This window comes from Salarias fasciatus, chromosome 17, assembly GCF_902148845.1.
Source record: "Salarias fasciatus chromosome 17, fSalaFa1.1, whole genome shotgun sequence".
Lineage (NCBI taxonomy): Eukaryota > Metazoa > Chordata > Actinopteri > Blenniiformes > Blenniidae > Salarias > Salarias fasciatus.
Genome location: NC_043761.1, coordinates 13,303,851 through 13,322,544, shown reverse-complemented (window position 1 = coordinate 13,322,544; position 18,694 = coordinate 13,303,851). Strand labels below are relative to the sequence as shown.

The following is an 18,694-nucleotide window of genomic DNA, read 5'->3' as shown; positions in this document are numbered from 1 at the left end:
TAAAAAGAAAAAACATTAAATTTAGAAGAGTCACTGTTCAAAAAATATATTCATTTAAAAAATATATCAGACATTCAACATGTCTATGCTTCATGCCTCTGAAAAGAAATGTCAATTTCAAAATTGCAGTGCCCCATTTTGGCCAGAGGGTGGCAGTCTTGTAATCAATCTCCAGTTATTTTCTTCAGAGAAGAAGGGAAACAGGTTAAGCCAAGTCACATTTCAAGTAATTGCACATCTGACCGATTAACAAGCTACATTATGAAACATTCAATGGAAAACTATGGCAATGGATCAAACTTTAAAATAATTCTAAATTAAAAACTAATTACACTATTTTTGTACTTTAACATTGATCCGAAATAAACAAAATTAAAAGTCGATACTGGCTTCAGCGCCCCACAACCCTGAAGAGTGTAAGCAGATGAGAAGAAGATGGATTGAAAAAAAAAAAAAAAAATCAATACAGGATCTTATGAGTCACTTTGGCACACTTGTCCAACTTGACCACTGTCCCACTCTCTGATCTTCACACACACTTTTTCCAACAGCAATTTCAGCAGCGGTTTAAGCATTTTTCTTTACCTCGCATTTGGAATTGAAAACTTGTACCTCTGGTTCCACACAGTAGAATGCAGTGGCATTGCCAGTGTCAAATTTGGAAATACACAGATTGTGGAGGGCTCTGGGTCACTCTTCATCTGGTCTCTACACTTCGACCTATTCGGCATGGGGGGGGCCCTACCAGGAGCAGCCGGCATGACTCTAAGGGTCCTTGAGAAACGCACGGTATATCACCAAGGTAAGTTAGTGATGCCATTGGGATAGAGTATCGATGTTACTGTATTATAACATCACAATACATTTTGTAGTGTTTTAATTCCATTCAAACCCTCCTGCTTTCGCCTTTCTGCCACCAATCTGAATCTCACGGTAGATTAACAGAAGGAAATCAGCAGGAAGGGCTCCAGGTCTGTTGGCAACTTTATCTACTGAGTGACGACAACTCCCACATCCCTGATATCCATCTCAGCTCTAAAATTCACCTTTTTTAAGCTGGTAAATGAAGTCCCATTCATTCAAACTGACAAAACAAGGAGTCACAGTGATTCTGTAAGTGTAATCTCCCACAAAAAAGGGAACCTTGGAACTTTCTCTTGGCAGAATGTGTCTCTGCGAGGGGGCATAAATAAAAAAAAAAAAGGACGAAGCGAGTTCACAAAATAGAAAAAACTGCCCAACTCTCCAGGAGCTGGAGAGTTTACAATAAAGCATTTCTGATTTCTTTATGAATATTGTTTCTTTCATGCTATCAGACAAGAAAATCCAGTAGAAACATTAGACATTTGATGTATGCAGTGACAGAACCGTACCTAGAAACATAACAACTCTTCTGCCAACTTGGATTTTAATTAACACTAAACAAAGCAGGTGCAGTTTCACATAACGATGCCTCCAACTGCAGCTTTCAAGCGAACACGAACAGCCTCCATGTGAGAGTTTTTATGCCTGCTGTGACGAGTTCCGCAAACAGCAGCATGGATGATTCATAAAAGCAGGAGAGTCACTCACTCACATCAAGGACATTTTCTCTCATCACATGCGTTTGGACACCAAAAGAGCTGCGACACGCCAACACCCACAGCGATGAGAGCTGTGACGGCGATGCTGACATACATATCCTCTGATAAAAAGGCAAGAAATGCTTTGGAAGGAAACGACAGCCTGATTTCTCTTCCTACATGGCTTCCAATGAAATGGATTCAAGCTCGAACGTGAATGAATAAGGAAAGATTCACAGTGAGTTCCCAAAACTTTTCCATCTCAGTCAAACTCCCTCGAAGGACAGAGGGAGAAGACAAAACCGCAGACGGTAACCAGATACCGGGAGGAGGTAGGCTGCACCTATGTTTGGCTTTTGTTTCCAAATGGGAGTTGGAGTGTTGTGAAAGCCGGTGCTGCTCTTTGATTAAGACTAAAGATCCTTTGAGGGTTTTACTCATCTATATTTAGACCGATCCCAGCACAGACTGTGGTTAAATATACTTCCTCTAACCACCATCCGCTCTCTGCACGTTATATTTTAATGTCATACACGCATCCTCTCGCTCACTTTATTTGTCTCATCGTCATTAATTGCATTGTTTTTATTCTCCATCTATAAATAGCTGCACTTCCTAATGTTAAGCTGCTGTAATCTCTGACTTCCTCCCACTGGGAAACGTAAAGTCTTATCTTAAATAGACAACGACACGACAGATGGATGAATACGTGACAGGATGAGATGGAGGGATGTAGAAGAAAGATTTGAGGGACAACGGTAAAAATGGTGTGCGAGAGGCAGGATGCTGCAGTGAGAACCGTGGAAAAAGAAGAGTGTGGAGAACAAAAAGCACGAAACCAATGGCAGGAGAAGGCAGAACGAAGTGAAAAGGGTGGGGTTGTGTAAGAGAAGAAGCTTAATGATCGCTGGAAGTGACTCAACTCAACAGCGACTGCCAACGAGCTCAACATTATCACCCTGTAATTCCAGAAATAAATTGCTGGAAAGTCATGACAAGATGCACTTTATGACGACTGCCAGGAGTGACCTTAAAATATTACAGCGCAAACCCAGGTTGACGTCATTCAAGCTTCCAGTGACACAGAGTACTTCCACTTCAGCTTCTGCGCCATTAGCTTTAATGGATCACAATCAGCAATAACGCCACCGCTTGAAACACTGAAAGGTGCACGGGGCCAAATAAACAGCATTTTGTGATGTTCCGCAAGTACTGTATATCAGAAAAAAAAAAAAAAAAAAAAAACAGCAAACTTATCACAGCTCAGTTTACGAAGGAGGAACAGTCTCTGTTCTGTGTAAAGGTAAAAAGATGGACCTCTGACAAGAGATTTCTCGGGCTCAACTTTAGACAAAAGCAAGGCACATCTTGGACAGGTCACACGCTATTTATGTAGCAAATACAGAAATACAGACAAACTTATTCTTGAACAGTGTATATCTTTTTTTTAAGAAACACTGATGATAATCACAATTTTTTTTAAGGACAGGGTGAACTCTGGACACATTGCTAAACTGAGGAATATTTTCTAAAACACAGTAATACTGATGTCTGACTATATAAAATATATCAACAAAGCTGATCCACAGATCATAGAAACATAATCTGCAGTTAAATACATTTCAATTCTCATTATTTGTCTACCGATAGTGTTGAGACTGTAGACTTGTGTTATTTTTGCAGTCCAGCTCACCCCACCTCTCAACGCCGAAGCTTTCGCTAAAATTAAAGTCTGAAAGTCGTTGCCCTTTTCTCATTGATGAGAGCTGCTGAGTGGCCAACTTAATTATAATGCACTGGACTGCAAGCAGAACATCACAGCATCAGCTCCTTTGCGAGCCAAAAAAGGTCTTTGTCCTAATAAACGTCCCATGTTATAGACGTTACCTTCCCCAGTTTAATGTCCTGTTTTGATGGGATTCTCATTTAACTCATGAATCTGCACGATACTTCAGTGGTAACAGCCTCAAGGTTTGAGGACTGGGCTCAAGTCCACAGCATTGTTGACTGTAATCCCAAGATAAGCAGCAAAAAAACCGAAGCGGAGAAGCCGAATAAATCGAATTGTGCTGTCAAAAAGCTTTTGAGAGAAGTGCCCGGAACGCTCCGCTCCTTAGTAACCGGCATTAGCGGACGAGATGGGAATGTGTGTAACTAGATGTGAGAGGAGCGGAGAGCTGCGAGAAACCAAAATAAGTCTTTTGAGGGCGCCATCCCCAGGATAATTGAGGGGTTGAGCAAGTTAATTATCCAATTGTGAATAGAAATCTTTTGACAGGATTCCGGCCTGACAGGAGACAGACAGGAGTCCCAGTGCCTCTCTTCACCAGAGTGTCGGGATAAGTCACTCCACCGAGGATTGATACTCTCCTGCCAGGTGAGCGGAAGAGATGCCAGAGGAGAGAAAAACAATGTGTGAGGAGAAGTGTGTGTAAGTCCTTGTTTTTAAAGTGGATCTGACACAAAAGAGAAGATGCGATAAGGGGGTTATATATAAACTCCCAGCCTTGGGATTAGGGACAGAGTTTCAGGGCATTTTCTGCGCGCATCTGTGTTTGTTTATCTGCTTAAACTTCATGCGCGTGTCTGCGTCACATTTCAAAAAGACGAAGTCAGAGATGCAAGATCTGTAGTGGACATTTCTCGCCCTTGTTGAATCTCATTCAGATAGCTATAAAAGAGATTAAACTTGAAATTTACAAGAATTCTCAGTTTGGTTCATACAGAATGATTTTGTTCAACTTTTCATAGTTGGAATACAATAATTCTTTATTTAGGATGTTGAGGATGGAGATGGAGGGAACTTTATTGCCCCCTGGGGGGTTCATAGTGCTAGATGTCATTGTTTCACAGAGCAACATTACATATGTTCTCTCTGAACACACACACACACACACACACACACTCTGAACACCCTGTTATCTGTTTCTCCAATATGTAGCAAAGAAAATTTAGACTATATATATGTATGTGTGTGTGTGTGTGTGTGTGTGTGTGTGTGTGTGTGTGTGTGTGTGTGTGTGTGTATGTATATATATATATATATATATATATATATACACACACACACACATACATATTCCTCATTGCAATTGCAGTAACAACAGTAAATAAAAAGTGTTATGCAAAAAGGTTAAAGGTACACGTGGATTGCATAAGGACTTTATGAACAGAATTCCCTGAACAACATTGTGAAAAACACAATCTTATGTAAAAAAATAAGTGAACACACACACACACACACACACACAACACAGCTATAGATGGTCCAAGGATGGACAACTTTTCATGAATACGACACACAACCTACAGTATTTTAGTCTCTCACAACAAAACTAGCAGTACACATGGGTCTGAAAAAACTGTTGGCTGACTGATTCTTTCATTTAATCGGTAACAAACATGACCTACAAACAATATATCTGGTTTTCCTTTATATAATAAGCACGTCATTGGAGGCATGAAAAAGGTTGGAAGAGGGAACTTTTCCACTCTAAAATGCATAACTGACCACAACAGAATGGTCTGCTCCATTATTTTCCATCTCATTTAACTAAATTCAGCAGTGCCTCAGTGTAATAAATAGCTCTTTTCATCATTGTAGCCACATAATCTAATCAGCTGCATCAATAGCAGAGCACTATTTAAAGCTAGTGATTTGCTAAACCCATTTAAATTTGGATTCATTCATCCATCCAGTGCTTATTGTTTTCAGGGTCGCAGGGCGCTGGAGCCAGTCTCTACTAATTCTAATGGAAAGCAGGGTACACTCTGAACATGTCACCAGTCCAGCACAGATGCAACACACACCTCCAGGTGTATCTTAAAAAAAAAAAAAAAAAATCCTACATTTTCTGCTTCATCAGTTCTTCCTGCCCGGCAGTGAATTGTGCCTATAGGTGCTTTTAATGTGACTCACCGGGCGTGAGTCACGAGCGCTAAAACAAACCACGGTCGTCAGGTTGTCATGGTTTGCACCGCTTAGGGCTGCAAAGACTGGCACCCATATCACTTGTGACACCCCTCCACCCCTCCCACCCCCACCCTGCACGTCCTATTGGCTCCCTCCTTCTTCGCAGTCATCCTCCCTGCCTCCGCTCTCATCTGTTTTAGGCCGCCTCTCCATATCAAAATGCGATCTGTCTGTGTATGCTATTCATTGCGCAGCTTGTCTTCATACATCCCCATGAGATAAATTGCTGTTTTGCAGCATTTCGTATCGTTAGACATCTTCCTATCAGCTGCTTTTACATGAAGACGAGCGCTTGATGAGCCACGTCTGTTTCTCACAATCCGTCAATCAAACTTGTGCCTCCCAGCTGCACTTGCTTTACTATTTTCTGCACTCAGGATGAAAGGGACCTTTTTTTTTTTTTAACATGGGAGAAAAAAAAAAAAAAAAGCTAATCCACTTGCCTCTCAGGTATTTTCAATGCACGAAAAAGATTTTCTGAGGTGAAGCCATATTCTAATCCAAGCTGCGCTGCTGGCCTCAGCCAGTGAATATCAATTTTTAGGAACGATGTCAGACTCAGACACTCCACCACCCACAGAAAAAAAACAACAAAAAAAAAAAAACTTCAACTCAAATAAGAGACTTCAGTAAAGTGATTGTAGGGAAGAGAGAGAAAGAAAGCAAGCAGCAACAGTCAAGATGTAAGTACAGCAGTGTGTGCTAACTAGATGAGGCTGGTGCCAGGAAATGTGCGTTTTGGAGTGTCTGAGCGCCTGTGCCTGCTTGTCCTTCCCCTCTGCCTGATGAGGGCTCCGTGCTGGCACACTTCACGTCTTGGCTTTTTCTCCTCCTCCTCCTTGGCACTGAAGGCTCAGTCGCTAAAATGTAGCCCTTGCTAAGCACGTGAAAAAACAAGTAACCTACAGAGAGGATGAGGTTGAAGAGGATTTTCTGCAAAAAGAGTAAAATCAGTTGTACAAATGGTACTGGTTTGGTTTTGAAGATGTCGGATAATACAGAAGCCTATCGGACATGCTGCCCAGGGAAAGAATGAAAACAACACGTTCAGTAAATATCCTCGCATCATTCATACTGCAAAATTAATACCTTGCCAACCAAGAGACCAAAGCACATGCGCACAAACAAAATCACCTCAGCGTCTAAAAATATCACCCAATTCCCGTCTTCCAACGTGGCCATGTGGGGGACTCTGCGGGTGGCCTGGTGCCGCAGAAAGACCCGGTTAAAGAACAAAATATGAAAGAAGGCACACAAAAGAGACGCAGAAGAGGATGACTTGGAAAAGGAGGAGGGGGGGGGGGGGGGGCTGCCCTGCAGTCACTTGTGTTCTCCCTTCTTTGCCTTTGTGGCTCGCTTTTGTGGCCGTGACTATTTTCGTCCGCTTCAAGCCTCTCGGCCAAGTGATAGGCGGGCGCTGCGAGGCGATCGAACTGTACGGAGCGCACGCAGACAAGTCGGCTCAACACAAACAAGGAATCAAAGGGTTGCGGGCAACAGACCCAGCCAGTGACTTCCGTCCGAAATGTAAAGCGGCAGGATCAAATACGGCAAACTGGGGCCTTCTCGGTGTGTGTGTGTGTGTGCGCGTGTGTGTGTGTGTGTAGGCTGGCAGGCTGGAGGGTGAATCCTGCTTGTCCGTGTGTGTGTGCAGTGTGCATGACCACGGAGCGTGCTTTCATCTGCCACTGCACACTGGGGATGGTTTCAGACTGTGGGCGGAGGTGTGGGTACAGCCACAGAATAACAATGAGGAGGGAGGACACAGGAATCACCACGCAGTGAGCGTGCATGAACACACCACGGAGATGAGGGGACGCACAACACAGGGAAACCACACAGATACAGGCCTGCACAAACACACACACGATTGAGAGCTGCAAAAGATAAATAGACCACATAATAGGCCATACTTGCAAACTTGATCTTCATATGTTTAAATTTATAACTGTTAATTTGGTTTTCTAATCCACTTATCAGCTGGATGTTAACATTTGAGACACTGCAGGGTTTTAACGTTGTAGTGAAAATGCTCCTGTTTTTTTTAAAGAAAGGGAAAACTGTTCTCTCTAATAGTTCATACACCTGAAGTAATTTATTGGCCGCTAATTTATAATTTGACATTGTGGTAAGTAACAAATATGTTTCATGTGAGCAACTGGATTCGATATGAATAAAAACTTCCCAGCCAAACTTTAGCCTCTTAAAGCGATACTTCAACATTTTGGCAAATTGGCCCATTTAGCGCAATTCCTTAGTCATATATGTCAATATGAAACCATTAATTGAGAAGAACAAATTCATTCACACTTTCTGTTTTCACCTTTAGAGCACCATTGTATATCTGTTCTGATCTGGTCATTTGGATCTTCTGCGACACACCAACTTAAAATTAGTGTTAGTAATATGTGCTTTGCAAGCCGCTCCTTGTATCACAACACAGCTAAATCTGCTGCCTTGCTAAGAAAGCAATTTAGTTTGTACAACAGTGAATTTGTTGCTGGTCGAGGTAATTTCATCTTTTACATTCGTTGCTGCAGAAAATTAGTTCTGATCAGTGCCGCATGCAGAGCCGTGAGTGTCGCGCTGTATTATTTACAAGCTATCAGATTATGATGGCAACACAACGGAACAAAGCGGTGTGAAAAAAATGACAAAAATGTACAGAGTGAATCTAAGCTACACCATATGGTGGAGTGTGGCGTTTGCATGTTCTCCCCATGCCAGTGCAGGTTTTTCTCCAGGTGCTCCAGTTTCTTCCACTGTTGCAAAACAAGCATGGATGGCTTATTTTTGAACCTCACTTGTTTGTGTGTGTGTGTGTGTGTGTGTGTGTGTGTGTGTGTGTGTCTGTTGCAACCCCATGAAAGCTTAGATCATTGTGAGTTCTTTCTTGTTTTAACCCCTTCAGGGGTGGCCACAGCAGATCATCTGCCTCCATCTCACTCTGTCCTCTGTCTTCGCTATTATTACACCGACAATCTCCACATCCTCTTTCATAACAGCCATGAATTTTCCATCTTGAGCATCCTTGATGCATACCATAGTGGTGACGTTGGATGGAAATCCTGGATGAATGAATAATGTACCTGTACTTTCAACTTAAAAAAAAAAAAGAAAACTTTCATCTGGGAGAAATTCATACTTTTTCCTGTAAATGATGCAGAATGTGACTCGCGGCTTCTCTCTTAGTTTAGGCTCTTTGATTGGTGCTTGTTACCAGAGTGAAGCTTCACCCATGTTACGTCAGACTTCTCCAACGAGCACGCTCATTACCGGTGAGGGCAGCGTGACATGGAGCCCGAGCTACAGTAGCATAGCTGAGCTGCGCTGGACGCACATTTACATTTCCCGACATCAAAAGGAGTGAGAGTGGGAAAAGCAGAGGGGAAGCACCAGCAAGGGAGAGTCTGACAGGGAAAGCACCGTATTTAAAAGGAGAATAAGCACCAATAAACACAAGTATTGAAACAAATAGGAAAGTCCCTCTATGTCTGTTCAAGGAAGTCAGAGATTGACAGAAAACAGAGAGAAACAACAGAATCAATAAGGAAGAAATGAAGAAAGAAACTGGTGGAAAGACAGCAAGAAAAAGCAAATTAAGGTGAGTGCTTTTCCATATGGGGGCGCCTTTTTTCACAACTCAAATTGATGGGGATTAAAGCAGAAACACCTGAGTCTGGGCTCACGCCTCAATAGAAAATGACAGGCTTCCTGTTGCCCTTTAAATCCTTTTAGGAAACAGAGATTATGCCTGCACAAGCCCGCACGTACACGTGTCGACACATTAGAGTACGCATACCCTCTAGCCCTTCAGCTCTTCAAGAAAATGGCTGACGGATCGCCCGAACTCACATATGTAAGTTGCACATTATGAAATGTTGATAAATTAATGACGGAAACATCACATGCTGGATTTAGAATCGAAGAGAAATGCTTAATCCCAAGCGAAAAGTGTAGAGTTTTGCTTTACTCTGCAATCTTGCAAAGACGACATATTGTTCAGATTCTTCAACCATCCCCCACTGTGCACACACACACATATACACACACACACTGAGCCACTCACATGCGTCAGCAAAGGAACCCTTGCTGCCAACAGACATTATGACGGCAGTGACACAGAGGCGAGGCACACTACGCGAGGATGGGGGGGGGGGATGGGGGTCAGATGACTCAACCGAGGTGTTGAGTGTGTGTGTGTGTTTCTCTCTTTCTCCCTCTGTATGGGGCCTGAAGACGAGGAACATACAGACTTGGGGGGGTCGCGCCGACTGTACCTCCCGTGGGGCTAAAATCCAGAACCGATTGCAGGAGCGGAGTTTTATACACACTCGCATTACAACAAACCCCACAGGCCAGGATTAGGCTTGAGATCTGGAGTGTCAAGCACATTTTAGTTCAGGGGCCACAGGGATGGTAAAACAGTGCCACAATAACCTTGAGAATATGTGAAGAAAATGCCTATTTTTTTTTTTCACAAGACCTAACAATTCCTACAGCAAATGACCACAATCTTAATATGTAGTCAGTTTTATACAATCTGGTGCAAAATACAGTTGAACGTGCATATAATGTCTAACCCTGACAACATGGCTTTGAGGCTAATGCAGGTTTGCTAGCTTTCATGGCAACATTGCTGATATCTCAGCATTGTTTTGTCTGCTTCTCTGAATACATATATATATATTTTTTTTAAATCTATATTTTCATTGAGATTTTTCACCATTTGCTGGATGTCTGGCAGGCCGGATTAGAGGCTCTTGCAGGCCAGTTTTGGCCCATGGGCCATATGTTTGACAGCCCTGATTTAGATACTCATGTCAACCTGAGATAAGACCTCAAGAAAAACTGAATAATAGAAAAAAGGTCATTTGTTTTCCTGTACTTGATATACAAATATGTACTTTATCCTCTGAAATGAGAAAGACTACAACAAGTCTGTTAGCAGTTTTAATGCCATCAGCTTATGGCATATTTACTGTCTTTCGATATCAAATGATTGGTACACAAATGTTTGTAAAATTCACATGAGCCACAACCAGCCACAAACTGGACACAAAGGGAAGGAGACAGCCTTGTGCTGTGGAGAAGTAACAAAATCTAAAAACCTCTATAGATGACTAAATTTCACGCTACATCTTGAATATTTAATGTTCCCAGACTGAGAGAGGATAAACAGCAATTATTTGACATTGAGTGGCAGACAGCACGTTGCCTCTACTGACCCACAGCAGGATCAGGATTCATAAAATTGTGCAGCAAACCAAGAATTTTCTCCTGAAACTATCAAACCAATCATTTTCATGTTCATGCAAAAAGTGCGGGCTGTGAAATTTCACCAGCAACAAGAAAATGTTTGAGTTCAGCGGTTCACTCTCAGCTTAGATCCTCTCACTTACAAAATGCTCTTCAGGGAGCCAGAAATACAAAGCAGATTACTAAAGACACAGTTAAACCACCGGCTAACAAAGTAGCTGACATGTGACGTGAAGGTGGAGCTACAGGCTGGTAAACATGTGACCGATGGCATTACCATGTCAGGAGGATATCAACAAACATCCTGAGTGATCAATGGATCACAACTGATAGATATGCGGATGTAAATAACTCAGTCGTGAAGTGTGTCAACAGCAACTAGGATGCTGGCCTAATGAGCGAGCGTAACACACTGAATATGATTCCTGCATGCTGAGTAACTGCTCAACCGAAAGCACTTCTTGGCCTCTATTTCCATAATATAATGATCCTCCACCATAGAGTACCATCTGCTGCATGGAGCTCAAACACACAGGCTTGTGATGGTGCTTCCACATGAGGAACCCCGCTGTGGAAACCCCGGCAAACCGGTCTCAACACCTCAGGACGTGAACAGGCCAAGTCTGTTTGGTTTCCACGAAGGAAGGACACACTCTCATAAACTCAAAAAGAAAATATGAATTTGCTTGTTTTCATGCAAAAGTGTATTCAGTTTAACAATAACTCAATATTACTCTATCAGTAGGAAAAAATGCTGTGTGCATGCACACAGCCAAATAGCGACATGCACACACATGCACGCACACACACACTAAACACAGTATTTAGTTTCAGGGTCAAGTGTCAATTGTTCAAAGTGCTCTCTGTTGATGAAACCTCCATTTAAACATTGCAATTCATCTTCACATATCATCCTCTCAACCAAGGAAAGCTTTAAGTGTGACAGTAACCACAAAAATTACTTTAGTGGTCAAACATGTGCAAATGCAATCAAACTGATCATATAGTTTAAGCTGTTGTGTTTATTAAGATTAATGACGTGTCTTCCTCATTTCAGAGTGCTTTGCCAGTTGCTTGTGGGAAAATGCACAGCTGAAAATTACTGGTTGGATCTCTACAGTGACCCATTTCAATGAAATATCTAGAGGATGTTTGTGTACTATTTATACACAGCAGAAAGCATAAATTACTGATAGGCGCAGTTTGCTGGAACCAGACAAAGCAGTGACAATGAGGACATCGAAGACAATCATGATGCTTCTTACCTCGCCTAAGTGAGGAGTGGGATTGAATCCACACAGATTGCACACTTCCTTCTTGCACTCGGTGCACAGACTGTAGTTGGGCGTTTCTCCTGACCCAATGTTCAGATCCACTTTGCACAAAGGGCAGTTTGCTTTGGTCGCTGCGCTGGGAGCAGGAGCTGGAGCAGGAGCTGGAGTCGGAGCCTTCTCTTCCTTCTCCACCGAAATGGTTCTCGGAGGCTTCTTGGATTTAGCAGGTGGTGTATCAGGAGCAGAGTCTGAATCAGGAGGTGACCCAGGAGCTGAGAATGGGGAGTCAGGAGGTGAACCGGGTCCGGAATCCGGAGGCGAGCCCGGCCCAGAATCGGGCGGCGATCCGGGCGGCGATCCAGGCGGAGACGTTTTATCTTCATCTCCGGTGACGAGGTTGGTGGCTGAGCTCAGCAGGGACGATCCAAAGCTGAACATTTGAGATGCGGCAGCGGGAGGTTTAGCCGATTCTGTCAACCCTCCAAGACCTCCAAACAACTTTCCAGCCACGGACTCCTCCTGTTTGGGTCCAGCCTGTGCTGGGGGTTTTGATGATTCCATCAAGCCTCCGAATCCGCCGAACAGTTTCCCTGTGACAGACTCGGCAGCTTGTGAAGCAGCCGGAGGAGGCTTAGCTGCATCTGTGAGGCCTCCCAGACTGATACCTCCAAACCCACCAAAAAAGCTGGAGTCCTGTTTGGCTTTCGCCGGAGACTGCTGAGGACTGGACTTCTGCTGGATGGGACGGCCGGTTTTGGGATCGATCTTGGGGGATCCTCCCAGAGAGGAGCCTGGGGAAACGGGTCCTGGAGATGTGGGACCGGGGGATTTCTGCCTCGGTGTCGTCGGCGGTGTTAACCCCTGGTCGGAGGTGCTCTGCTGCTTTATTAGCAGCTTGCCGGGTTTTCCAGACGCCTGCCTCTGCGGGGACGGTGGGGCCGAACCTTGCTTGGGCTTCGTCATGCCAGGAGGATCCATTCCTCCCATCGCTCGCTGCATCTGACAGTTCAAACACAGCCACTCTTTTCCCTGTGTGGGGGGAAAAAAACAGGTTCGAATGTGACAGGAGCAAGGCCTGTTGAGGGCACAATCACAGCAGACATACAAACAAGTAAAAATCACAAGACATGTTACAATTGACATTTCAAGTCAAATCGAAAGAAATAGAAAAGAGCAGTTATTAAGTATCTTTAGGACTGTTGAAGAATGAACCTTTCTCAAATTTAATTCTTGCTCATAAGCCACTCTACTCATGACTTGTTACAAATTCTGTACACAGGGCTGATAAACAGCTTGTATTTTGTCTTGGTTACAACCAAGCAGTATATCAACACCTGCTTTTCAAAAAAGAAAAAAAAAAAGCCCGTTATAGCACAAGCTCTGGTTTCAGTGTTTGGATATCTCCTTGGCTCCCACTGTGTGCAAAGCACAGAGTTCAAAGAAACCAGTGTTGACAGTTCGATCACAATCTAGAAGAGAACAATGTGTCTTTATTTTGTGCTTACTGCTGCTCATTGAATAAATTGGAAAGCTTGACTTCAAATAAGATTAAAGCCTGTTGCTGAAGTGGTTCTTTAAAACCAAAGAAAATCTGCTTCTGAAATTGTTTTTCTGCAAACTGACCCCGTCTGCACAGTAAGAGTGCACAGAAACAAATTCTGAGAAAACCAAGTCACTGCGTTGTGCTATCATCATGGCAGAGACCAACGCTTACAGTCCATGTGTGCCTGAGAGTCCTCACTGTTTGGCACAGTATCTTCCTGTGGCCGTGACATGAGTCACCTTGATCAACATTCCCTGAGTCCATATGGTCCCTGTGTTCCTCAAACCATGTGCCATTCGACTGAGAATCGCTCCCTCTGCCAGGCTCAGAGAGTACCAATATTGTTCTGAATTGTTATTCCATCTTGTGCTGAATACAAAAGCAGTGTGGTTCATTCAGTAGCTGAATCAAGCACATCCTCTCTCCCTTCAAGGATTTCATGATATTGATTAAAGTGTGGACAGGAAAAATGATGAGTCATGAGTTTTCCCATCTGCTCATTTCCTATTTGTTTTCACTAAGAATAATTAAATACTTTAAACATTAGAATTTTATATTTTGTCTTTGAGATCTGGAACACGATGTGAAGAAATCTGATATTTTATACAGACGGAATATGATAATGTGCGACCTTTTTTACCCTCAGTCATCAATAACAAGAACAGACTTGTGTACTATCAGATAAATGTCATCTTACTGACTGCAGGCTTGAATTTATTATAAACAATAATGATTTGGAAAGCTTGAAGCGCTATATGTAAGACACACACATTAGATGAATTGATTAAGTCATGAAGAAGGATTTTCATCCTTTTTTTTTTTTTTTAAGAAAAACAACAGGAAATGTCTTACCGCTGAATCTGGGGGGCTGAAACCACAGAGGCTGCAGACTTGGTTCTTACACTCAGTGCAGTTGTTGTAGTTTGGAGGGTCCTTGGATCCAACATTTAGCTGGGTAGTCTTACATAATGGACAGAGTCCACCTGCAGACTTCCCAGCACCCTGCTGACCAGGAGGTCCAGCAGGTCCTTGCGGACCTTGTGGCCCTTGTTGTTTGGGTACCGGTTTACCAGGTCCTTGCTGTGGTGGACCACCTTTTTGCTGGGGAGGGCCACCCTGTTTAGGACCTTGACCTGGTGGTGGCCCTTGACCTGGTTTGGGTCCCTGTTGCCCTGGAGGCCCTTGACCAGGTGGCCCTTGACCTGGTTTGGGTCCCTGTTGTCCTGGAGGCCCTTGACCAGGTGGCCCTTGACCTGGTTTTGGCCCCTGTTGTCCTGGAGGGCCTTGACCAGGTGGCCCTTGACCTGGTTTTGGCCCCTGTTGTCCTGGAGGGCCTTGACCAGGTGGCCCTTGACCTGGTTTTGGCCCCTGTTGTCCTGGAGGGCCTTGAGGTCCCTGTCCAGGCTTGGGTGCTTGCTGGCCTGGAATATTCTGCCTGGGGGCCTGCCCAGGAGGTCCTTGGGCAGGACCTTTAGGGCCCTGACCTGGTGGACCCTGACCTTGCTTTGGTCCCTGACCAGGGGGTCCTTGCCCTGGCTTTGCACCCTGTCCAGGTGGGCCCTGAGTCTGTCTTTGAGGTCCCCCCTGTTGTGGCCCCTTGGGACCCGGCCCTTGCTGAGGGCCCTTCCCTGCTGGTTTTCCTCCCTCTGTTGGTGCAGCTCCGTCTCCCTCCTCTTCATCCCCGAACAATCCAAACTTTGGAATGTTGACAGAATCGCCCATTGAGGTTATGGAGGATGAAACCGAGGATGTCATGGATGACACCGCACTGAGGGGGTTGGCCCCGCTGAGGAAGCTCGAGCCAAACATGCCGGACGACTTGGCCTCGGGGTCCTTTGGCTCCTGCCGAAATCTGGATTCAAAAAGGCTGAGGGATGACGGGCTGCGCCCCGGTGAGGCCCTGCCAGGTGGACCCTGGTTAAAGGCGTCAACAGTTCGACTCTTACTGAGTCCTGCCGGGCCCCGCGAGGCCCCTACCTGCTGGGAACGCTGGGCATCCGATTCTGATGGTCTGAAACAAAAAGAGAGAAACTGTGTTATCACTGTTGTTGTTAAGAAAGTTATTATCCACTTTGTTCAAGAATATATTTACACACTAGAGTATGTATCCAACATTAAGAAGGGATGCAGGCATGTTTTTACTCATTATGAGCTCATCATTATTGCCTCCTTCTATTTGCCCACTGGACAATCCCTCACACAGATTAACCCAACATACATGTGTTTGGATAATTGGAAGAATTTGCTCACAGGCACAAAGGAAACATGCAAACAATAAAGTGAAAGTGCAAACAACACTGTGCCATCATAAAGTGAAACTGGGCAGACATGAATTATAATAGAGAACAAAATGAGCACATTTTCCCTCCTCTCCTTTGGGTTACCTTATACATAATAATCAGCAACATTTGGAACTGCTGAAAATAAGGATAATGGAACGGCAATCGCTTTGAATATTTATTGATGCCACTGCCTCAACAAGCATCATTGTGCTGATAAAATAAGTTAAGACCATTATATGATGTCTTGGGCCCATTCAATGCATCATGTTATTGGCATGAAAAAAAAATGACTTGTGACACTAGCCGTGGGCTAAAACCAGCAGAAAAGTGAATAGACTGAATGACATGGACAGTATTAAGATAGAGGGAGAGAAACACTCTGCTCAGCTGAGAGGCCGCATAGACAGCCTACACAGGAGTGTGAAAGCAAACTAGAGCGATGCATCAGGGTACTAATGGACTGACATACATGACTGGATTGGCTTCTCAGGCTGCTATCTTAAGGCCCCCAAATGGTCTTGCCATTATTAAATTAAATTCACAAGCAATAAAGTTTATTGCTGTAATAAATATAGGATTTGATTCTTTTTTTCTTTGCAGCTACGTGAAAACATGACTGTGCAGGCTAATATTGGAGCAAGCCCTGTAAGTATCGGTGTTGTAATGCCCGCTGGAAGCCACTGCAGAGCGTTTCAGTATCACGGACAGCGGCGGAGAATTTCAGCACCACGGACAGCGACTGAGCGCCGTTCACAACAATAACAAAAAAAAAAAAAAAACACACATTTTGATGGAAAACTTGCAGAAAATAACAGGAAATGAGTCTATGAGCGACGACATGAACACAACTGTTCTATTTTTAGTCGTTTTAATATTGATGCAACCCCTCCCCCCATCTCAAGCTTAGATATAAATAACAATTCTCCCCCGATGGGAGCCAATTAGCGGAAACGCGCATCATGACATTTTATCTGATACCCATCGAGAAAAAAAAATTCAGCATGAGGTAAACACCATTTAGTATCCTCACACTGGGAGGTGATTGGTTATTTCCAAAGACATCGTTTGAGATTCGCAATACAGAGGATTTCAAATTTCGAATTCAAGCAGCTCAACTGTTAAAGTTGACTGTTTCGTCTGTGCGTGAAGGCGTCGTTCATGTGACACGGGGAAAAAAAAGAAGGGAAAAAAAAAAAACTCTGAGCACGACAGATTTTCTTACCCAGCAGGCATTTCGAAAATTTCGCACAAATACTGGAGGTGTGTCTCTTTACTCTGTGATCTCACACAGAAAAAGCCTTGACGAAGACACTAGCACAAATACTATTCAATACGCCTTTTCTACAGAAATACTCAATGCGTTTAACGCACTGGTGTGTGTGTGTGTGTGTGTGATACAGCTGAGTCTAAATACCATCCACCATAAGGCAGGTTTGGTGACAAAGAGAGCAACCATTCACATGCAGATGATCAGATTTTGGTGATTATTCATGACACTGAGCTCAAAGAATGAAATCATGTCTTCGGGATTAAAAAAATGGGCGTGCACACGCTCTTTCCCTCCTTGAAAGCGTCCCTCCAAATGATCCTGCGCGCAAACCAAAACACATCCCTTCATGTAATTGCCTGCCCAGTGTGGATATTGAAAGAGCATGAGAAATGCGGGTTTTAGAGCCCTGCCTTCGTGCAGCTGCTGCGCCTCCGGGCTGCCTTCCCTGCGCCCTTGACACCGCGGCGGCGATCTGCCTCCTCTCCTCCTCGCTGAGTTCACTCAGGTTGACCGGGGTCCCATCGGAGACCCTCACGAAGCCGCCCTTCCCGTCAGGTGCCAGCCCCGCCGGTAGCCCAGACGGCGGCCCTTCGCCTCCTTCGAGGCTCGCTTCGTTCCCCATGATCGACCCCTCCCGTTCCTCCCCCGATCCGGATCAATCCGAGCGCGTATTTTATCTCCAAAGAGCGCGGCGCAGACGGTGGTCCTCGGTGTCTCCAAGCATCTCAGACGATTTACGTTGAGCGGCTACTGTCCCGGTTTCTCCATCCCTCGCGTTTCTCCTTGTTTTTCTGAGCCTCGCATCTCTGCAGCTGTGCACTCCAGTTACCACAGTTTTCCGTGAGGGGGGTCTCCGTTTTACTACCGCTCACCGCCCGAGGTGGCTTCCTGTGCGTGTCCACAAAGTAAAACCCCGCTGCATGGTGGGATATTAAAGGGGACTATAAATCAAGCCAATTTTCAATTCAAAATCTTTAATCCGCTTAGCCATTTGGATTTTTGCTCTTATTGACTATATGATTTAAAAGGTCCACAAATGGTAAAAATTGCCGTTTTTTACACTTATATTGTGACGATCTATAATGTAATTCATCCCAGCTGGAAGTTATTATGGAAACAACAGATAAAATACACGAGACAAATTCAGATTTCATTCAGATCCATAAAATTCAAGGGCTAATATTTGTCTGGATCAATCATATTATTAATGGAAATACTATTATTAAATTAAAACTGCAGATTAAATGTCATACTTAATCTGATTAAATTTGGATTATAAGTAGTCCATATATAATACATAACTACAAGGCTCATAATATAGGTTGGTTCCAAAAATACTGAATCAAGTAATCCAAAGAAATCTAAAATAAAAAAATACGTGAAGGTTATTTGATCATCTGATAAATCCAGATTTTGCTTTGCCTTGCTCTTGCATTTCTTCAATTCTCCGTGCCTTTATCATGAAGGAAAACATACCGTTTCCTCTTTCCTCTGTGTAATTCTTGTCAACTTGACGCTCATTCTCCACCAG

The 18,694-nt window shown here is 43.9% G+C and overlaps 1 protein-coding gene across 7 annotated transcripts in view; it reads right to left on the bottom strand.

Moving 5' to 3' along the window:
* pcloa (piccolo presynaptic cytomatrix protein a) overlaps positions 1–18,014 on the bottom strand; it is a 75,430-nt gene extending 57,416 nt beyond the window's left edge. For all 7 annotated transcript variants that reach the window (XM_030113285.1, XM_030113284.1, XM_030113289.1 and 4 more), the window contains exons 1-3: positions 17,574–18,014; positions 14,464–15,622; positions 12,060–13,097 (exon numbers count right to left, since the gene is read on the bottom strand). In XM_030113285.1, the coding sequence (XP_029969145.1) occupies positions 12,060–13,097; positions 14,464–15,622; positions 17,574–17,785 (2,409 nt within the window). In that variant the 5' untranslated portion in view covers positions 17,786–18,014. The remainder of the gene's footprint in view (positions 1–12,059; positions 13,098–14,463; positions 15,623–17,573) is intronic.
* Between the last annotated feature and the right edge of the window lie 680 nt (positions 18,015–18,694).